The 21,298-nt window shown below is 44.1% G+C and overlaps 1 protein-coding gene across 2 annotated transcripts in view; it reads right to left on the minus strand.

Annotated features, from left to right (window-relative positions):
• The window catches only part of FNDC3B (fibronectin type III domain containing 3B), a 285,915-nt gene that overhangs the window by 110,778 nt on the left and 153,839 nt on the right, over positions 1 to 21,298 (minus strand). For both annotated transcript variants that reach the window (XM_083441945.1, XM_083441946.1), the window contains exons 4-5: positions 5,299 to 5,375; positions 636 to 879 (exon numbers count right to left, since the gene is read on the minus strand). In XM_083441945.1, coding sequence (XP_083298071.1) covers positions 636 to 879; positions 5,299 to 5,375 — 321 coding nt within the window. The remainder of the gene's footprint in view (positions 1 to 635; positions 880 to 5,298; positions 5,376 to 21,298) is intronic.

Consider the following 21,298-nt stretch of genomic DNA (forward strand, 5'->3'; position numbering starts at 1 on the left):
CCCTTTCCTTCCGCTCTGCAGTTTTAATCTGAAATCTTAGGCGCAGTACTGTGCCCAGAGCTCAGAAACTGCTCACGCTAATGAAAACCCTGTTGCAAAATGCGCCTAGGACAACGGGAGTTTCGAACGCTGCTCCTCTTATAGCTGAAGGGGCAAACTGCAACATTTCACTGGTACAACTTCAAAGCCTGGTATTGATAATGAAGCAAATACTGCAAACATTTAAAGAAAAACAAATCCCTTCCCTGTAATACACCTGTAACTTCAATCAGCTTTGTATTGTACACATTTTGTTTCTTTTAAAAAAAACCCATGCAAAATACAATCATGCTGGGGGAAAACAGCAAAATACACGAAGTCCAGATGGTTGAAGAGGCTCACTGGGTAGAGCAGAGTCACTATGCTTGATTCCCAAGAGTTAGGTGGCTGTTGCTTATAGGGAAGGAGAGGGTGACGCAGAAAGGAGGGCAGCATGGTGGAAACACATTGGCAGGATGCTGGATCGGCTCTGCCAGTGTGTTTGCAATGCGCCCATCTCCCTGTGAGCAACAGCGACCCACCTGTTGGGAGGCTAGCATAGCACCCAGCGAGCTGCTTCTGCAAGGCTAGAAACCCCACACCAGTTGTCCTCTTACCTTGCTCTCCGTAGATTGTAGGGGGGAGATGATGCTGAGGGAAAAACTGGGGTGGCATGTCTCCAGGCCCAGTCACCGGTGGGTAGAAAGCCGTATGAGAGTTATGAATGAAATGCGGGTGGTGAGTAAGATATGGGGGTAAGTGGTGGGTCGGAGAAATGGCGGAAGGGTAGCTGGGAGGGTAGCACTCCGGAGACTGAGGTGTGACCACCACCCTGCGAACACCCGTGTTGTCTTCTATTACCTGCAAAAAAAGAGGAGGCAGCAAGGTTGATATAACGGATGCAATTCACAGGTGAAATAATTTTAAGACGCACGGATTTTATTCCCATTAATAATAATAAAAAGCTTTTCATGGTTAGGAAGAATAACGTCCATATCGAAGCGCCAGCACTTTTGGTGGTAACGTCGTTCATGGCAGACACTCAGGCAGCCACAGTAATTATAGCAAGGCATTCCATAATTGCTTTATCAATGGAATTTTGAATGGAGATCAAAGGAAAACCGAAATACGTGCACCGGCGGCCTCTTTGAATGGACAAACCTTGCCTTATTCATGAACACCGAACAGCACGGACAGAGCTAACGGTGAACAATGCATTATTTATTTGCAACAAAACAAAAAACCCCAAAGCGTAAGAATCCACCGTTTCAGATAAAGGAGCTATAATGGGCAAATGATAAATTAGGACCGAACACTGCCCATCTGTGGATATCCTACCTGAGAATGCCCCTAATCCTGGAGCCAGAGCTGACCCCTACACCTCTTTTTAATTAAATCAGCCCAGTCACCTTCCACATGTCCCTGAAGCACACAAGATGTGCCTGACGTCTACTTTGTACTGCAGAAAGCGCCCAGTTCCAACTTTTAGATGGGGGTGTCTTAATAGGGTTCATGTCCCATAATGGGCATCTCCTTGGCCACTGTAAGAATAAAATGTTGGACTAAGTGGGCAATTGGCCTGATTTAGCAGAGATTTTCTTACGTTCGTGCTTAGCTCTCCTCACTGAAATCAATCGCCAAGAACTAAGTTTTTGACAAATAACGGCATATTACTTTTGACTCTGGGTATGTTTTGGGGGAAAGTTCTCTATGGGGAGATTTAAAGTTTATAGTCATGTTTCTAAAAGGTAAATTGTATTTTCATTGTGACCTTGGGAATTAACGGAGACTCAATACATTTGAACAGATTTATCCAAGACTTCATAAAGAAATCATATCTGCATTTCCTTCAGGCTTAGATAATGTTCTGTCTGACTTAACAGGTTCACGCAGCCCGGCACTTCGAGTCTATATAAGCTATGAGTTCCTCCCACCGTCTGTCCCAAGAGAACAAGGTTTTCTGGACTGTGTTGGAAACAGAGCTGGGCCAAAAAAGGAATCACTTTTCACGAAAACTTCAGCCAGCTTTGAAAAGTGTAGCCCCCCACCCCACCCCCCAACTTCAGTGAATGTTGAAGAATAGGTAAAACATAGGCCAACTTATTCATAGCCACTTTTACTTCTGGGCAACCTTATGAAGGCCACATGCTGGTGGGGCCAGAGGCAAAAGTAGGAGGAGCAAAGAATCATAGAATTGTAGAACTGGAAGGGTCATCTAGTTCAACTCTCTGCAGGAACCTCAGCTAAAGCATCCATGACTGATGACCATTCAAACTCAAATGTAAAAACTGTCTTGCCACAGTAGGGTAGTTTCTACATATAAACACACACCCCCCTTCCTCTTTATGCTCTACCCAGGTGAGCAAAAGGCATTATCAGAATTCAAAGGCCCATTTTAGCCAGGTAAAGACAATAAGGGTGCAACAGTGGAACAAAGGTGAGGAGGTGTGGTCTGGGGAGATGGGGCATGGCTTAGAGAGAGGCCCAAGGGTCAGAGAGACGTCTAAGGGTGGCCCTGAGGTTCTCCACTCCTGCCCAACATAAAGCAATTCAGCAGAGCACTCCAAAGTTGACACCACCTCATACAGTCAAGTAATCAAGCCAAGAGAGGACATCCACACTATGGCCACAAAGCAAAGTGACTTGAGCAAACCAGAACACACACACAAAAACCAGCACCTCAGTAAGCAAAGAAAAAACAACAAATAGAAGGGACTCTGTATTGACACACTGTGAGGCATGTTTTCGAACTTCTGGGTTGCAACTAATTATATTAAGCATATATATATATACAGTGCATATATATACAACTAAAGCTAATCCATTCCGGAAGACTGTTCGAGTTCTGAAAAGTTCGAAAACTGAAAACTCAACAGCCGACAGCTAGGCCTCAGAATCTTGCACTCAGCGGAAGCCACGTGGCACGTTCGACTTCTGAGGCATGTTCCAAAACCAAAGCATTTATTTCCGGGTTTATGGTGTTCAAAAGCTGAAATGTTTGTCAATGGAGACGTTCAAAAACCGAGGTACCACTATATATATATAGCACTATCAAAGTACGGAATGTTTTACGGAATGGGCAGCAAGGAACAGATCATTGGCTGCAAGTAGCTTACAAAACCAAGGCTTCAGCAGTGAGGAGAAACACAGGCAAGGCTTGGAAGAGACAGAGGTGGCTTCTCCATTCTTCTTTGTGTTTCAGAAACAGTGGGAGTTGAGGGAAGGGATATCTTCGAGGAAGAAGCAAAGGATTGGGGAGGATTGCAGAGCAGTTGGGGTCCCCATCCCACAACCCCATAAACATTTCTGCTTTAAAGAGGCTCTACAGCTGTTCACAGCAAAGCTACAGGGAACCAGGCAGAGGGCCTCCTCAGTAGTGGCGCCCGCCCTGTGGAATGCCCTCCCACCAGATGTCAAAGAGATAAATAACTACCTGACATTTAGAAGTCATCTGACGGCAGCCCTGTTCAGGGAGGTTTTTAATGTGTGACATTTTCATGTATTTTTAATCTTTATTGGAAGACACCCAGAGTGGCTGGGGAAACTCAGCCAGATGGGCGGGGTACAAATAATAAATTATTATTATTATTCACCTGCTGATTGTCAACAAAGCCCACCTTGCCCCACACAAGCCAGCTCTTTCTGCAGATCATTTTCCCAGAACCTAGGTGGCTTCAATCAATGGGCAGCAAAGGTAACATTTGAGGCTAAAACTCCGTAGCCCAAAGGGTTGGTGTAACAAAATGGGGTGGGGTGGGGTGGGTTTTATAGCTTTCACCTAATAGGCCTTGTTATTTCTCCGCAGGGGTATCTGCTTTCTGCCTGGCTCTCGAGACGCAGCCTTCCGAGGGCCGACCAAACCGAAGTCAAAATATGTTTTCGTTTGCAAGCTGGAATGTTCTTATTTCCTTTACATCCTTGTCATCCCAGTGCCAAAACAAACAGAAGGCAAATTAAATAATCACTCAATAGTCCTATTAATTACCGACATCGCTGGGCCCGGGCAAGAGCAAATAAGGCGAACACAGCTATTATAACATCAGCACCAACAAACAACAACAGAAAAGCTACACCAAGTGACTACTACGTGCTTCAAGCTGTTTCTTGGTATGAAGTCATTTGAAAAAACAGAACATTCGTTTTCCACATGGCGGGAAGTAAGTTTCAATTCAACGGGGAGAATGTGGGGCGGGGGGAAGAGAGAGAGAGACAATATATAGCTTTTCCTATGACTACACGGCCAGCTGCTATATTCAGATGTTAAAGGGCTGATTTCACAAAGCTTACTCTTCTTGGTAATGTGGAGCAGCCCTAGATGCGAGAGGAGGGAGGAAGATCAGATAGGTAAAAGTAAAGGTAAAGGTACCCCTGCCCGTACGGGCCAGTCTTGACAGACTCTAGGGTTGTGCGCCCATCTCACTCAAAGAGGCCGGGGGCCAGCGCTGTCTGAAGACACTTCCGGGTCACGTGGCCAGCGTGACATCGCTGCTCTGGTAAGCCAGAGCCGCACACGGAAACGCTGTTTACCTTCCCGCTAGTAAGCGGTCCCTATTTATCTACTTGCACCCGGGAGTGCTTTCGAACTGCTAGGTTGGCAGGCGCTGGGACCGAACAACAGGAGCGCACCCCGCCGCAGGGATTCGAACCGCTGACCTTGCGATCGGCAAGCCCTAGGTGCTGAAGCTTTAACCCACAGCGCCACCCGAAGATCAGATGGGGACGTCCAAATGGATGGTCCAGGGATAGTTGGGAGAGATCTTCTCCTTCTGCCTCTATCTAACCCTAACCCTGCGGAAAGCCATCTAATTAGACTTTAATTTGATTTTTACCTGTTTTTAGGAGGTAATTTAATTATTGTTTGATTTTATAATAATGTTATATATCTGATGTTAGCTGCCCTGAGCCCGACTTTGGCCGGGGAGGGCGGGATATAAATAAAAGTTTATTATTATTATTATTATTATTATTAGCCAGAGAGGAGGAAGCAGATCTGCAAACCCTCTTCTCCATTCCTTCTACAGAGTTCCATGGGAGGGTGGCTTTGACCAGCCAGCGGAAGGGACTCAACAAGAGGCATTTTGAGCTAGAGGCAAAGAGGAAGTACACAATTTTGTCACCAAGAACCCTACTGGTGCCTTCATAGGTGGGATCAGGTCGCCACCATGAGGACTAGAAGCTTGCGCGCGAAAAGAGAGAGAAGGCGGGATGTTGAATACCATGCAAATGTTTGAAATGACACATCCCTGCCGGCACCCAAATTCTTTTGCTGAAAAAGCATACCTGTGATATATAACCTGGAGGCACATGTATGGGAGGAATAGATCCATTTGGCGACATCATGGGAACCTCTGCGGGTCCTGTGAAGACAGAAAGAGGAAAAACCAAACAATTAAGATATGCTTTATGTTCATGTCTACTGTGCTGAAAGACTCTAGGACATCTGTAGAACCAGTTTTGATACTGACATGCTGTACAGTGGTACCTCTACTTATGAACTTAATTTGTTCTGGAGGTCCGTTCTTAACCTGAAACTGTTCTTAACTAGAGGCGTGCTTTCACCAATGGGGCCTCTTGCTGCTGCTGCGCCGCCGGCATACGATTTCCATTTTCATCCTGGGGCAAAGTTCTCAACTCAAGGTATCTCTTCCAGCTTAGTGGAGTTTGTAACCTTGTTTGTAACTCGAGGTACCACTGTACATATGTCTCCCCAGAAGCACATAGCTGATACCACCTCAGTCGCTCCTCACACATCACTCCAGGAATGTTTAAGAACTTCCACTCATGCAGTTGGGCTTCCTGGCATATTTACATAACACACGAGCAACACCATTCCCCTTGAGAGATATAACATGTTCCACGAGTGCACCTTATAAACATTTAAAGTGAAACCATCTGACTGGAAGGTTTTTTGTTTGTTTATTTGAATATATAAACATAAAGTGAAAATAATAATATAAACGTGTTTCCAGGCAAAAGTGGGTGAAGCCACATTACTCCAGTTGCATATAACTGGTGTTTTTATTAGAATTTCTGAACCAATTCAATCTACAGTCACTATTCTAGAATTATAATCAGCAAACACCAGTGCCAATTTTGTGAACAACTGATTTATTGCATTTGTTTTCCACAGGCAACTTAGGGTGGCGTACTTGAAATCACACTATTTTTACCTCCAGGTCAAACCTACAAGGTAGGTCAGGCTGACACATGTTGACTTCCAAAGGCCAGACAGCGAGTTTCATGGCTGGGCAGCGAATTGAGCGTGTCTCCTCAGCCAAAATGCAACACTATCAGCTCTTCTACCATGCCCCTCAAAATCTACACCAGACTCCTACAAGCCAGTGCCCTCCAGATGTTTTTTCTACACCACCCCTTGGCCTCAAACATCTGGATGGCACCAGGCTAGATGCAACAGAAGGCCTTCAAGAAGGCACTAGTCCCCCAGAAGTGGTCAAGTCCGTTATATGGCTTTGCATAGAACTCAATCTTCTGGAGGTCTAAGTTCACGACACGCCACCCTCAATAAATAATAATAATCTAGCAAATATTCTACGATTTATAAATCACTTTAAGAGTCTGTAAAGGGCTTCACATATACAGTGGTACCTCAGGTTAAGTACTTAATTCGTTCCGGAGGTCGGTGCTTAACCTGAAACTGTTCTTAACCTGAAGCACCACTTTAGTTAATGGGGCCTCCTGCTGCTGCTGCGCCGCCGGAACACGATTTCTGTTCTCATCCTGAAGCAAAGTTCTTAACCTGAAGCACTATTTCTGGGTTAGCAGAGTCTGTAACCTGAAGTGTTACAGGTACCACTGTATAATGCTGGAATCCTTAGAACCCCATGCAGTAGGTCAGTATTATTGTAGGGGTTGTGGGGGATGAGGCTGAGTGACACTGGCTCACTCAAAGCAACCTAGTGAGATCGTAGCACATCATGAGAGAGACAAACCAGGAACTTTCCAAATTTGCACCTTGGTCTCTTAGCCGTTGTGATACACCAGTTCTTGAAACTTCTTAGTGATCCACACACACTGACTGGCATTCACAACGGTCTGCAGACACACATTAACTATCACAACAACACATACAACCACACAAAATCAGATGGATAATACTGGGGGAAGGTCTAAGCCTTATTGTCCCTAGGCAAATGAGCTGGTTGCTGCTCAGTTTCAATCCTACGTGTGGCATTTGCATTGACACCTATTGAGCAAACAGGTACAGTACGGTAAAGGAGCAAATTCACAAGGCCATTCACAAGGATCTCCAGTTTGTAACCCACCGGCCTAGATGAAACTTTCCCTTCCAAAAGTTTCCGATCGCGCTCAGTTTTTACATATGTGAAGAACTATCTCAGGAACATATGAAGACCACAAAACTCATTACCTCAGCAGTTTGGATTAACCAAGGAATGTGGTTATATAAGCAAGAGACTTAAAAGTTTCCACTCTAAACTCCAACCTTGGATGTCGAAAGTTCCTTTCTGAAGTATCAAATGCAAATACAGCAGCTCATGTGCCATAAGCATTAGGGCGCCGAGCTACATAAATCTAGGTAAAATGGAAAATAGGAAACCATACAGGGAATGGTATAAAGACACCATATGTCTTACTTCTACAATGATTCTAACTGAAATGCCGGAAGACGTCTAAAATTCCAGGTCTGGAAATTTCACCATCAAGAGGCAGGCTTTCCACAAACTTAAATTACAAATTGGTGGCTTTCTGGTTATCATGACCAAAACGCCTTGGTCACGACATCAGAAATAAAATCTCTCCTTCTTGCATTCTATCATGAGATAGGCTGTGCCATTGCTCAGTGATAGAAGTATCTGTTTTGCATGCAGAATGTCTCGGGTTCAATCCTGGCGTCTCCAGGTAGGGCTGTGAATGTTTCAAATCCTCCATATTGAGTTTGATGGACCAATGGTTTGACTCAATGCAAGGCAGCCTCCTATGTTTCCAATAAGTATAGCCGGGAGGACACAGGCCATAACTTTTGCAGATGCATTTATTTACAAGGCTTGTCCTAAACTGAGGCAAAGAGGAGTGACACAGATACTCACAGCCAAGCACACGCTACCTTGAAACAGTTATTAAAAGCTTCCGGTCTCCATCAAGATAAAATTATCCGTCACTAAGACCCATTAGAAGCAATGGGAATTAAAGTCAGACATGCACCATTAGTTTATATGGAAATTAGGCTGCAACCCTGCCCCCCAAGCCTCAATGAATTGAGTCTTACTTCTGAGTAGACATGGTTAGGACTGCAAGTGTGACTTTCCCTAGCTGGATCAAGAGTGTAGCATTTAACAGATCAGCTTCTCAAAAGCTGTCTTGGGCTACATGGGTATTACCTAACGCAATGCACATCCACCCCCAATCACGTTTTATCTATCGTTAAAATGCGTCCTTATGAGGGCTTTTTTTTTCTCCAGCCGGCACCTCTCAGGTGAGCGCCATTAGTATAGAAATACAGTGGTACCTTAATTTGTTCCGGAGGTCCGTTCTTAACCTGAAACTGTTCTTAACCTGAAGCACCACTTTAGCTAATGGGGCCTCCCGCTGCTGCCGTGCCGCCGGAGCACAATTTCTGTTCTCATCCTGAAGCAAAGTTCTTAACCTGAGGTACTATTTCTGTGTTAGCGGAGTCTGTAACCTGACGCGTATGTAACCTGAAGCGTATATAACCCGAGGTACCACTGTCTAGCACTGGTCCTTATTAACAAGTCCCTATCGGATATGTCAAAATCTCCTGAAAATTAACACACATGCCCTGCAATTCGAGAATTACAAAAAAAAATCTGCACTTTTAAGTTCTCACACCTAAGCAGGCGCTAACTGCTTTGACACTCAAATTGGCCCCGTTATAGAACCTGTCTGAGAAACGTCTGTCAATCTGTCTATAAAGTAACAGCCGCCATTCGGGATGAAACCGAACTCTCACATGCAGCAGACTCCGCTGTCTGTAAATGCCTCGGATTCAATGTTTTAAAAATTGCATTTTATCGTCAGAAGTGCTCTGCACATGCAGACTCTTAACCTCAGGTGTGACCCTCAGACTGTTAAAGTCATTTGGGGAAAGGGTTTTAAAGAATGTTGGACAGGTGAATGATTTACTGCTATATGATGTTTTCTTCGCTGCCTCTATTTCAGGGCTGGGCAAATGACTTTAGCACACATTTCATTTCTCGTCTCCCGTTGCCGCTATCAAAACAACTTGGAAGTGAGGACTCTGCATTAGACCTAGAAACCGTCTCCCGCCTGGGACAACTCAGTGCATCTATTAAAAGACTGGCCTTGGCAACACGACCCACATAAACGAATGCTAAACTCACAGAAAGAAACACTGCAATTTTATATACTGCTGTTTTATCGTGGGTTTTCACCATATATATGTATTTTAATGAATAGCTTATGCCAAAGATGGCTTGCAAGAAGACAATAAGAACTTACAAATATCAATGGCGAGAGTAATTTCCTGAAAGGACAGAACTTAGAACTTAGAAATGATTTGTAAGAAAGGAACCATTTTTTATTTATTTATTTATTTATTTATTTATTTATACATACATACATACATACATACATACATACATACATACCACACACATCTGACTAGGTTGCCCCATCTAGGCAGCTTCCAACAAATATATAAACATAATAAAACATTAAGGGCTGCCTTCAGATGTCTTCTAAAAGTTGTATAGTTAATTTTCTCTTTGAGATCTGATGGGAGAGTATTCCACAGGGCAGTCACCAGCAATGAGAAGGCCCTCTGCCTGGTTCCCTGTAACTCCACAGAGGGAAGAGGCAATAGCTCAGTAGCAGAGCAGAAGAACCCAGGTTCAATCCCTAGTATCTCTAAGGTAGGGCTGGGAGATGTCCATGTTTGGAACCCTGGAAAACTGGTGCCACTCACTCACTCATCCAATTCTCTTGTGCTCCCCAAAGAATTAGATCAGATTTATCCTGTAGGAAGGGATGAAAGCTCCATGCTGATCTTCTCCCCAACTCTATTGGGGAACTTTGTGCCCATTAAGTCACGTAAATGTTGGCTCATTTCATGGGAAAGGGGGTACAGGCTGGCTATCTCCCTTCCCCCACCTCCCCACCCCAGAGCATTCAGTCCAAGTTCTTACCTCCACAACCATGGAGGAAAGACAAGCCAAGGTGCAGAGATCCTAGAGGACCAAGCCCCATCCTTTTTGGGGGTCAACATGGAATGTGGCCAGAAACCTCAAGCCTAGGTACTTTTACTGGATATATAGCACTAAAATTAAATTACGTTTACAGCATTTCGCCAAAGCCAAGGTGTTCAACGCAAACATATTTCCAAATTTAGGATGCACTCCAATACACATTTACCTGACAATTTGGTTCCATTCATGCATAGGAATACGCTTGTTCTTATTTCTGAGTTCCTACGGCAAAATTTGGTAATATATACAATGTTGGCAGTTATTGGTCTCTGCATCTATTCCCCCCTCCCTTTTGATTTGGTGGCATCAGAAATGTTCAAGGCATGGCCCCCAGGTGCATAATAGAGTGCAAGGAGCATAGCCTCAGGGTCTGCAATGTTGCTCATAGCACTTGGGCAGACTTTTCTTGAAAGGGTATATGTTGCCATCTCCCAGTGCTTCTGATTTCATATGAGCTAATCTCCCGACAAGGGGACGCGGGTGGCACTGTGGTCTAAACCACAGAGCCTAGGGCTTGCCGACCAGACGTTCAGCGGTTCGAATCCCCGCAACGGGGTGAGCTCCCGTTGCTCAGTCCCTGCTCCTGCCAACCTAGCAGTTCGAAAACACATCAAAGCGCAAGTAGATAAATAGGTACCACTCCAGCGGGAAGGTAAACAGTGTTTCCGTGCGCTGCTCTGGTTCACTAGAAGCGGCTTAGTCATGCTGGCCACATGACCTGGAAGCTGTATGCCGGCTCCCTCGGCCAATAAAGCCAGATGAGCGCCACAACCCCAGAGTCGGCCACGACTGGACCTTTTTTTTTTTTTTGCATAGAGTGCGCAAAAAAAGTACACATACACCATGATTCACAATATATTGCCATGTCAAAAATTATGAAGCCGCTTTTATGATACGGACTTCAAACCAGTTTTTGGTGATATATCAATATATTGCCTAATGCTGGCTGTTTGTTGTAAGAAACATTGACTGACTGACAATATATCGCCCGGCCCTATACTTCATATTGTTGATTGTGCATTTTGAGATGTGCTGCTTGTCAAGGAGAGGAGCAATTTTTTCCATTCTGGTCAAGGCAACTTGGAAATGCCAGAATTCCCTTTTCTACAAAACTACTGAAACCACATCCTCTACTGTGGACATAGGAATTTCTGGATCAGTTGGACCATTCAGTTTCAAATAGTGGACATGAAGGGAAAGGTCTTATCATATTAATCCCAAATAGATAATGTATGTATGTATGCATGCTTATACACAGACACCCTATGCATATGGAAGGTCCATTTAGAGGCAATAGGATACAGGCATTGACAGACATAAAACTACTCCCATAAATATGACCAATCTCTCTCTCTCTCTTTAAAAAAAGCCTTCTAAAACAATGCCGATCTCTGTGTCTTGCAAGGTACCCAATTTGCATCCGGCCACCCCCAGCTCTCTCATGGGATTGCTGTGAGGAAGAATAAGTTAATAGGATTGTGAGGCATTTCACACATTTAAAAGCACTAAAACAACCACGGTAGCAAATATCACATTCTGGCAGTGCCCTTATTAGCACAACACGGTAATTGCACAGCCTGGCTGAGCGAACGCACAGATGAAATCCAGCCAAGGCGATCACATCCTCAGATTTCCATCATTTTCCAGAAGCAATCTCAATTCTGCAGCAGTGAGAGTGGTCATATCCCCTGCCTATTTTTCTTTTCTCTTCTAGAATGAAGTCATGTCTTGTTTCAGGAAATTCTGTCTAATTAATCACCTTCCCAGCTTTAATCCCCAACTTCTCCTTTTTTTGAAATAATGGCTGTAACAAAGACACATTTTGCGGGGGGGGGGGGGGGCAGGGATCATATAATTTCCTTGTACACATTAATTAAATCCCTTCTGCTAACTTTCTTTACTACTGCTGCTAGCATTGTGTAGGCATCCTCTACCAAATTCTCCCCCAGCCTTCCATTATCTGGTTTACTGTACATTGCTATTCTAAGGCTTTCCCAGTTTATTTCCTTCTATAGAAACTTATTTGTAAAAGGCAAGCCTAATGCCTGCCACTACAGTGTTACAATTAATTTTAAGTTCCACCCTAAACATACCTAAATTAGCTCTCCGCTCTTTTTAACTCCTCACAAGCAATCGGCATTACGGTTGAGCGATACCTGGTTTTCAACGTCATTATATATCACTAGCTAAACATCGCAATATACTGATATACCACAATGTCTGAAATAAGGGTGGAGTCATTGGGCTGGCTTCACAGTTTCCCCCACATTGTGATTTTTGCGTAACACACATACACACACCTGTGATATATGACCAGGTCAAAAATTATGAAATCAATATCACGAGATGAACTTCAAACTGGTTTTGGACAATATATAGCCCAGCCCTAACAACACACAACATGATTCACGATGTATTGCTGGGTCAAAAATTATGAAACCGATTATCACAATATGGACCAGTTTTGGACGATATATTGATTTATCACCCAGTCCTACACAGCATAAAATACAGTATGGGCAACCTGCACATCCAAAACACGTGGCCTCTTTTACATTTCAATTAGCCACATCAGTATGCTTCAGAACATATGGAACAGAAGAGAAGAAGAGTTTTGGATTTGATATCCTGCTTTATCACTACCCTAAGGAGTCTCAAAGTAGCTAACATTCTTCTTTCCCTTCCTTCCCCACAACAAACACTCTGTGAGGTGAGTGGGGCTGACAGACTTCAGAGAAGTGTGACTAGCCCAAGGTCACCCAGCAGCTGCATGTGGAGGAGCGGAGACACGAACCCGGTTCACCAGATTATGAGACTACCACTCTTAACCACTACATCACACAGGCTCCAAATGTCCTCTGATTCACGCTCCCACAATTGGCAAAGCTTTTCCCTTGTCAAAAAGCTGTTCTGTAGAGTAATAATGTGATTGGGGTGGCTTGGACCGTCACCACACCATCAACTTAACTTTCACATGGTGCTAAACGCAGAGCCCTGAGAAGCTCAAAAGCCAGCTCAACCCAGGTCAGCTCAAACCCTCCAAAGTTCGCTTTTGCTTCTGTGATTCGTAGTTCGTGGGCGGCGCAGCGGGTGTCATAAGAAACTATTAGAATCATAGAATCATACAGTTGGAAGAGACCACAAGGGCCATCGAGTCCAACCCCCTGCCAAGCAGGAAACACCATCAGAGCACTCCTGACATATGGTTGTCAAGCCTCTGCTCCAAAGAAGGAGACTCCACCACACTCCTTGGCAGCAAATTCCACTGTCAAACAGCTCTTACTGTCAGGAAGTTCCTCCTAATGTTTAGGTGGAATCTTCTTTCTTGTAGTTTGGATCCATTGCTCCGTGTCCGCTTCTCTGGAGCAGCAGAAAACAACCTTTCTCCCTCCTCTATGTGACATCCTTTTATATATTTGAACATGGCTTAGAACATTATGCTGCACTGGTTCTCCAACTTCATACCCAGGAAGGAGCGTGGTTCAGCAGAAGAGCATCTGCCGTGTGAAAGCAGCATGAGAAGATCAGACAGAAATGCTAGTATTGCAATCAGGGAAGCTAGCGCAATATTCCCCGTGTCTGAATGCACCCTTTGTCTATCACTGGGAAAGTTACGTGCAAGACACAACCACAGAATGCTGGATGCATTCTAAGTCCACTCACAGGGTGTCCCAAAGATGTGCAAACAGCGTGCTATGGAACAGGCCTCAGAGTCCGCTCCAGTAGACAGGAGGTCCTCGTCAACCACAAATGGAAAGGGTTCTGCGACAGAAGGAAGCCTGGAAGCCACTGGTGTAACTAGCAGAATCAATTAATTGTCTTTGGTATGTGTGGTTCAGCAAACTGCACCCAAAAGGATTATGTCATAAGTGCTGCTCTTTCTTCCCCATGACTGGGTACAAACAGCAGGAAGCTGGCCTTCGATAGGGTGAAGTCAGTCTGCCTCTCTTTGCACGCTCCACCAAAACAGATGATCAAAAGTGATGGAACAGGAAGCCAATGATGGCCTAAGAAAGCAAGTGGAGAGTTTACCTCATGCAGAAAAAGCAATTCTGGGACAGTCAGTCCTCATGTGAAAATTGGAGGGGGGGGGGATGTAGCAGGGACACAAAACTTGGGATTGCAGCCAAGGTCTAGCTGACCTCAAAAGCAAGCTGCAAACTATAAAATGTTCCTTTTGTTTTTGATCAAGAAAATATACATAACTAACTGGTCCATTTGAGCAACTAACTCGTCTATTTATCCATTTTCCTGTTTGTCAACCACCCAGAACGGCTGGGACAACCCAGTCAGACGGGCAGAATACAAATAAATTAATAATAATAATAATAATAATAATAATAATAATATTAATATTTCAAATATACACTTCTTGCTTGACAGGACACAAGTTATGTCAGTATTCCAAGCACAGGATGCCACTATTGAGAATATGAGATTTTCTTTGTTTCAGGTCACTCCTCAAGAGTACTTATGTATCCAGCCAATGGTTATCACATCAGTGAAAATGCACATAACATTCTCTGGTGGACCTGTGTGAAGCCTAGAAATTCCACCAGCCCCAGGAGACCTTATGTTCAGTCTTATAATGAAACCTCTCTCTCCAGTGATGATAAATTCACAGTCATACAATGAACAAGGAAAGCAGAAGAGCAGGTATCCAACCATTGGTAGCCCAGAAAGTCAAAACTTCAGTCTTTATCATAATAATAGAATCGTAGAGTTGGAAGGCACCTAAAGGGCCCAATCCCCTGCAAAGCCAAGAGCCTCAGCTAAAGCATCCCTGACACATGGGCATCCAACCTCTCCTTAAAAACCTCCAAGGATGGAGATATTAAAAGCAAATTCATTGTCTAAGCCTGGAGACTTATCATTGGCGGACTTTAAGATGTCAGTGGTGCCAAACCAGTGATGTCACCCTGCCCCCAAACCATAGCTGTCAATGCTTCCCTTTTTTAAGGGAAATTCCCTTATTCCGAATAGGATTCCTCGCAAGAAAAGGGAAAAGTTGACAGCTATGCCCCAAACGCACTCTGATCTTAAACAGCCAGAACCCACGAGAAGGAAGAATCAGCAGGCACAGGGATACCCTAAAGTTTGTAGAAATGGATGGGGAAATATTTTGAAACCCCCAACCCCACCCCCGTTACTGGTGTGGAGAAGGCACAACCAAAAGGCAGCCCAACAAAGACCAGCGTTAACAGTCCCAGGATGTTGCAGGAGGAAAATGTGAGAATTCTGAAATGAAGGATTGTGAAAGACTGAAACGTTCCGTTGAAAGTCTTCATCTAAGAGTGGCGCTTATGCACAGAAAGCCAGATGTTTAAGTTTTAGAAGAAAACAAAAGTAAATTTTAAAATGCAAGGCGGGGGTCGGAGCTTAGTGGCAGAATGCACATGTTTCATGCAGAATGTCGCAGATACAACAGCAGGCCAGGGAAGCTTTTTTTTAAAAAAAAGGTTTTAGAGAATGCAGTTGGGAGAAGCCATCTGTCTGCGATGCTGAAGAGCTGCAGCAACTGAGAATAGATGGCACTGGGGCTGCGTGGACCAGTAGTCTGTCTGATAACTACGCTGTTGCTTCGTATGTTTCCAGTCTTAAAGGGCATGTTGGAGCTGAATTGGCTTTCCTAATCCCGGTGTATGGAAGTGAGAGCTGGACCATAAAGAAGGCTGATCGCTGAAAATTTGATGCTTTTGAATTATGGTGCTGGAGGAGACTCTTGAGAGTCCCATGGACTGCAAGAAGATCAAACCTCTCCATTCTTAAGGAAATCAGCCCTGAGTGCTCACTGGAAGGACAGATCCTGAAGCTGAGGCTCTAATACTTTGGCCACCTCATGAGAAGAGAAGACTCCCTGGAAAAGACCCTGATGTTGGGAAAGATGGAGGGCACAAGGAGAAGGGGATGACAGAGGACGAGATGGGTGGACAGTGTTCTCAAAGCGACCAGCATGAGTTTGACCAAACTGCGGGAGGCAGTGGAGGACAGGAGTGCCTGGCGTGCTCTGTTCCATGGGATCACAAAGAGTCGGACACGACTAAACAACTAAACAACAACAACAAATCCCAGTGCAGTGCTGACCCAAGCCAGTGAGAAACAAATCCTATTTGCATAGCTCCATCCCAGTATCTGCATCTTGGTCACACACTATGGCATGATGGAATGTTGGGAACTGATTTTTCTGAGATTTGATAGGATAAATACCCCCCCCCCCCGACCAGGCACCATATTCCACATATTTTTGCAACTGGAAAATAGAACCTGCGTTAACAACTTTTAAGAATAAAACAAAAGACATCTTCAGCTGCTCCAATAAACCTTTGCTGGCTCAGCCTCCGGTGCTGCAAAAGCACTTGCAAAAGAAGTATTTCACAATAACTCTACGCATCGAAAATAAGGCTGCAGATCCCAGGGCAATTTACCAGCTGGGCTACAGTTTGTAAATCACATCTGTCTAGACTGTAAGTCAAGAGATAAACATCTGTCTAAAATCAGCTAACTAGGACAGTGAACGCTGCTAAAGAAATCAGGTTAACTATTGTAAAAAAGGGGGGGATCCATGGAAGTATATTTTTAAAAAACAACAACCCAGCTACATCAAATTAATCAACCAACACACACAAGCCAAAACATTTCTTAGTGAATTGAAACTAGCAGCCTGTTGATTATGGGATAAATTTTAGGCTGAAACTGACACTCAGAATTAAGATTTTGGAGTAGTGGTGCTGGTGGGGGGGGGGGAGTCACGCTTAGCAGGAAGTCACATGAGCACTATCACAGTCTTGGAGCACCTATCAAGTATTCATGCATTACATAGCGTCTGCATTTAATGTTTGTATTCCCAACAGATATGCGTGGAATGCACATTCATCCCTAACCTACTGAATGAGCCGGGGTTTTTTTTCCTTTTTTATGTCAATTATAGTCACATGCCCGTAAAGACTCTCCAGTGCTTCCCTTCCGCAGACCATGTTGGTTTTGAGCTGCTATAGACTAATCAGCCCGGAGGCAAGGCCTTGTTCTGACCCTGGGAAAAAAAGAGTCTGATGACAAAACCTGCAGAGAAGCGCATTCTGAAAAGTGGTTGCTATCCCAGCCTTGTAAAGAAGATCACAAAAACCTAGTATGCCTGCAAGGGAATTTTCTCTCCTTCTCTCTAAAGCCTGCTGAAAGGCTAGCATCCTTCTGGAATGAAAGGTGTTTATTTCGTACTGTTTTGAAACCTCTCTGTTGTTTGTGCCGTTTTCAAAAAACTATTTTCAGCTGTTCTTATGGTATGTAAATCACCTATAAAAGGCTACTCGTCATCACTGTTAGAATTATTTCCTTGCTGGCATGGGGGGGGGGGATAACTTCAGTTTAGTGCAAACATAGACACTCTGGGAGAGATGTTGCAGTCATCCTGCTGCTGTTCTGAGTTAAACCATGGTTTGGCTGAAGCATGTCATCCTAACCCAGGTTTATTGCTCTCCCGTCTAATCACAAGCTGTAAGCAAGGTTTGTGGCTTGTGGTTTATCCAGAAAAGCAAAATCCTAAGCTTGGGTTCAGATGACACACTAAGTCAAACACGGCTCCGCTCAGCATAGCAACAAGAGGGGAGGAGCAAAATGGCCGCAATTGTCTCTCTGACAGACATTCACACTAAACCATGGTTTGGCTTATTGTGACATGCAAACGAGGCCATTATACCTGCATCTTTCCCCTGGCTCATATAACCTTAAAAAGATACCTATTAGTATACTTTCTCTTTGCTAAGCTTTTTGGGCAGAGCCAATATCTTGATTTCCCTGCTCAAGTGGTTTTACAGCTTCCTTTTTGTTTATGAAGATTTTATTTTGAAATTAAGTTGGGAATACAGGCAACAAGCCAGGCAGACCACCAATCAATACAACAAGATCACTAATTAACTGCAATGGGGAAATGAAACTGGTTGGCTTGGCTTGTGGGATAGGGTTAAGACAACCTGAGGTGAGGTTTGCTGAGAGTATGGATGTGTGACTGAATCACAGTCAGGAAAGCGGGGTGAAATATGCATCTGTATTTGATTGGACTGTGGTCAAAAGCTTGAAGAAGCTGGAAAATGGAAACCATGGTGCCACAGTGCCTTTTTAAATATTGGGATTCTTTCTTTGTCATTCGTGCCGATTTTGTTCATTATCCTCACGTCTCCCGAGTTTTATCAAGCCGCTGCTGTTTAGAAGGTTGCTTGGGAGATTTCCAGTTATGCGCTAGCTAGGATTTCACTGCTACATAAAACTGTTTAAGAAGGTCTTAATGCCAGATACATTATTTTTTTAAAAGTAGGCATTATATTTATATTCCTTTTATCGCTGCCAGCAACCAAGACCTCGTTTAAAATGTACCTTTTGATGAGTAAAGTAATGTTGCCTATAGATGCCTTCCCTTGCATTTAGGGTTAGAATGGGCACCTGGGTTCCTTTGTATTCCATCTTGGGGAAAACAAAACAGTTTGCAGATTTTATAGTAGTCTTTGGGTCACCTACCCACACAGAGCAATCTCATAAAGATATTTTGCCTGCATAGACCAAAATAACCTATTGCCTGCTACGAAAAACAACACCGGGGAGACGATCTGCAGAGAGTCTGTGTGTGGCTGTGCATAACACATGGCGGCTTCCAGATGTTCTGGACAATTCCCATTATCCATGACCATTGGTTATGCCGGGGGTGATGGGAGCTGCAGTCCAAAGCATCTGGACGGCACCACGTAAACCACCCCTGGGATGAAGTGCTGGGCATGGATCAGGAAGACGCGAGTTCAGATCCCTGTTGTGCCATTAAATTGAAAAGGACAAGTCTCAGCCTCTCTCAACTTAACCCGCCTCCCAGGGCCTTTGTGAAAGTAGCACAGCATTGTCTCGTTTACACCACCTTAGAATAAAAGGCAAGGTATAAAGGTTGCAAGAACACGAAAATGGATAGGTTATGGATGCACATCCCCCAAAAAACTCTGCACACAGCTTTCAGAAAGGTCACTGCCCATCTTACATGTTGCAACGCGAAGGCGATTTAAGGCCTGGGGTGGGGTTGAGGCTGGGGGGGGGGGGAGAGAGAGAGAAGAACTATAAAGCCAAGATTCAAAACTGAAACAAACAATTTAGTGTTCTGCAGCCGCAGATGTTATGGCTTCCAAGGCTCCTCCAGCTGCGCTGCATATGAATTTCACAATTGTCTCTGCTCAGAAATGCAGGAAGGACTTTCTGCTCCCTCCCTCCCCGCTTCACAACTAGCCATCCAAGTTTTTATCAGCATCGATCCTCCACATTCTCCAGCGGCTGCTTCCAAATGTTTTTACAAACATCCTGCAGGAATATGGACAGCCGTTTGGTGGCCGCTGGAGTACGCACAGTAAAAAAAAGATGAGTTTGTTATTCTAAGGCACATCTCCATCTAGCAACCTCGATACTCTGGAGAAAGGAACTGTGATGTGGCAGGATTTAAGAAAGACAAAATCAGACAAGCACAACTGCCCTCAACAAGTGTTGGCATCTGGAGTCACCAAGTAGCAGTATTCTCCACACTGATTGGCAAGCAGTGATCCAGGGTTTCATCCAACAGGGGACTTGCCCCAGCCCTAAGTGGAGAGACCATAGACTGAACATGGGACCTTCTGCACGCAAAGGATCATAGATTCATAGAATCATAGAGAGGAAGGGACCCCAAGGGTCATCTATTTCAACCATCTGCAATGCAGGAATCTCAGCTAAAGCATCCATGACAGATGGCCATCCAACCTCTGCTGAAAAACCTCAAAGGAAGGAGAGTCCACCATCTCTCGAGCGAGTCTGTTCCACTGTCGATCAGCTCTTGCCACCAGAAAGTTCTTCCTGATGTTTAATCGGAATCTCCTTTCCTGTAACTTTAATCGATTGGTTCAGGTCCTAGCCTTGGGAGCAGTAGAAAACAAGCTGAGATACCTTCTCTCAGTCTCCTCTTATCTAGACGAAACACACCCAATCCCCTCAACTGTTCCTCATCAGGCATCATTCCCGGACCCTTGATCACCTTGGTCACCCTCCTCCGCACACTTTCCACCTTCTCAATATCTTTCTTCAAATGTGGTGCCCAGAACTGGACATAGTACTCCAGGTGAGGTCTGACCAAGGCAGAAGGTACCAAGGTACTTCAACATCCCTTGCTATGCAAACTGAGTCCGGTTTGTTTTTGTTACAAATTTGTATTATAAATTAATTTATTATAAAATGGTACTTATTTTTTGGTGTATGAGAGATGGACTTTTTAAAAATTCCTCACTAATGACACGCGAACACACCCCTGCATTTAAATGAAATTAAAAAATGCAGTATTTTTAAAATGCTGAGTGCAAAATCAAACAACTTCACTGGATTTTATGTCTAAATTCCCAAATCCATCCAATAGATAGGCGTTTTACAGTGCATTACGCAAGTAAGTATACCAGCTACTTTTTTTTTTTTAAGTCAGCGATGCTATGGGAACCTTAGAAAATGAATTAAAGTCTGCTACATTTTATAATGCGCTGTGAAATGTCTATAAAATTGTGCGTACAGATGGGACAATCAACTTTTGATGCAAGAAAGGGGGTGGGAGGCATGTGAAATTTCAAGCAAATATTTCAGTGCCTCTCCACTTAACTGTGGATCAGTTTTTCCCTTTTTTAAAAAAAACAACAACACTTCAGTGTGCTTAACAATGATCTTTTCTCAATCATCTGTTACTATAGAAACAATAGAGTTGTTTGCATAGTGACTTCTTCCAGCAACTACGATGCAGCAAGTTAGTCCTTGTTTCCCTTCACTACCATGGGAAGAACTGGGATCCTGGAGACCAGGACAGAGATTCAAGTGTCTGCTAATCCCAGTTTTAAAACCAATTTCCTCCATGGCTTTGGAGGGATTCGCATAACTCCCTCTCACTTCTGTTTTCCCACCTCAGCGGCACATCTGTGAGAATCAGCTTGCGCAGAAGGAGGAAAAAACGAAACATGTAAAGCAGGCAAGAAATATTCGTAGGGGGACGACGACAACGCACTATTTCTGTAATTCACCTCTATTTACACCTACGTTTACAGGAA

Source organism: Podarcis tiliguerta (assembly GCF_965153285.1).
Source record: "Podarcis tiliguerta genome assembly, chromosome: 5".
In the NCBI taxonomy this organism is placed as follows: Eukaryota; Metazoa; Chordata; class Lepidosauria; order Squamata; family Lacertidae; genus Podarcis; species Podarcis tiliguerta.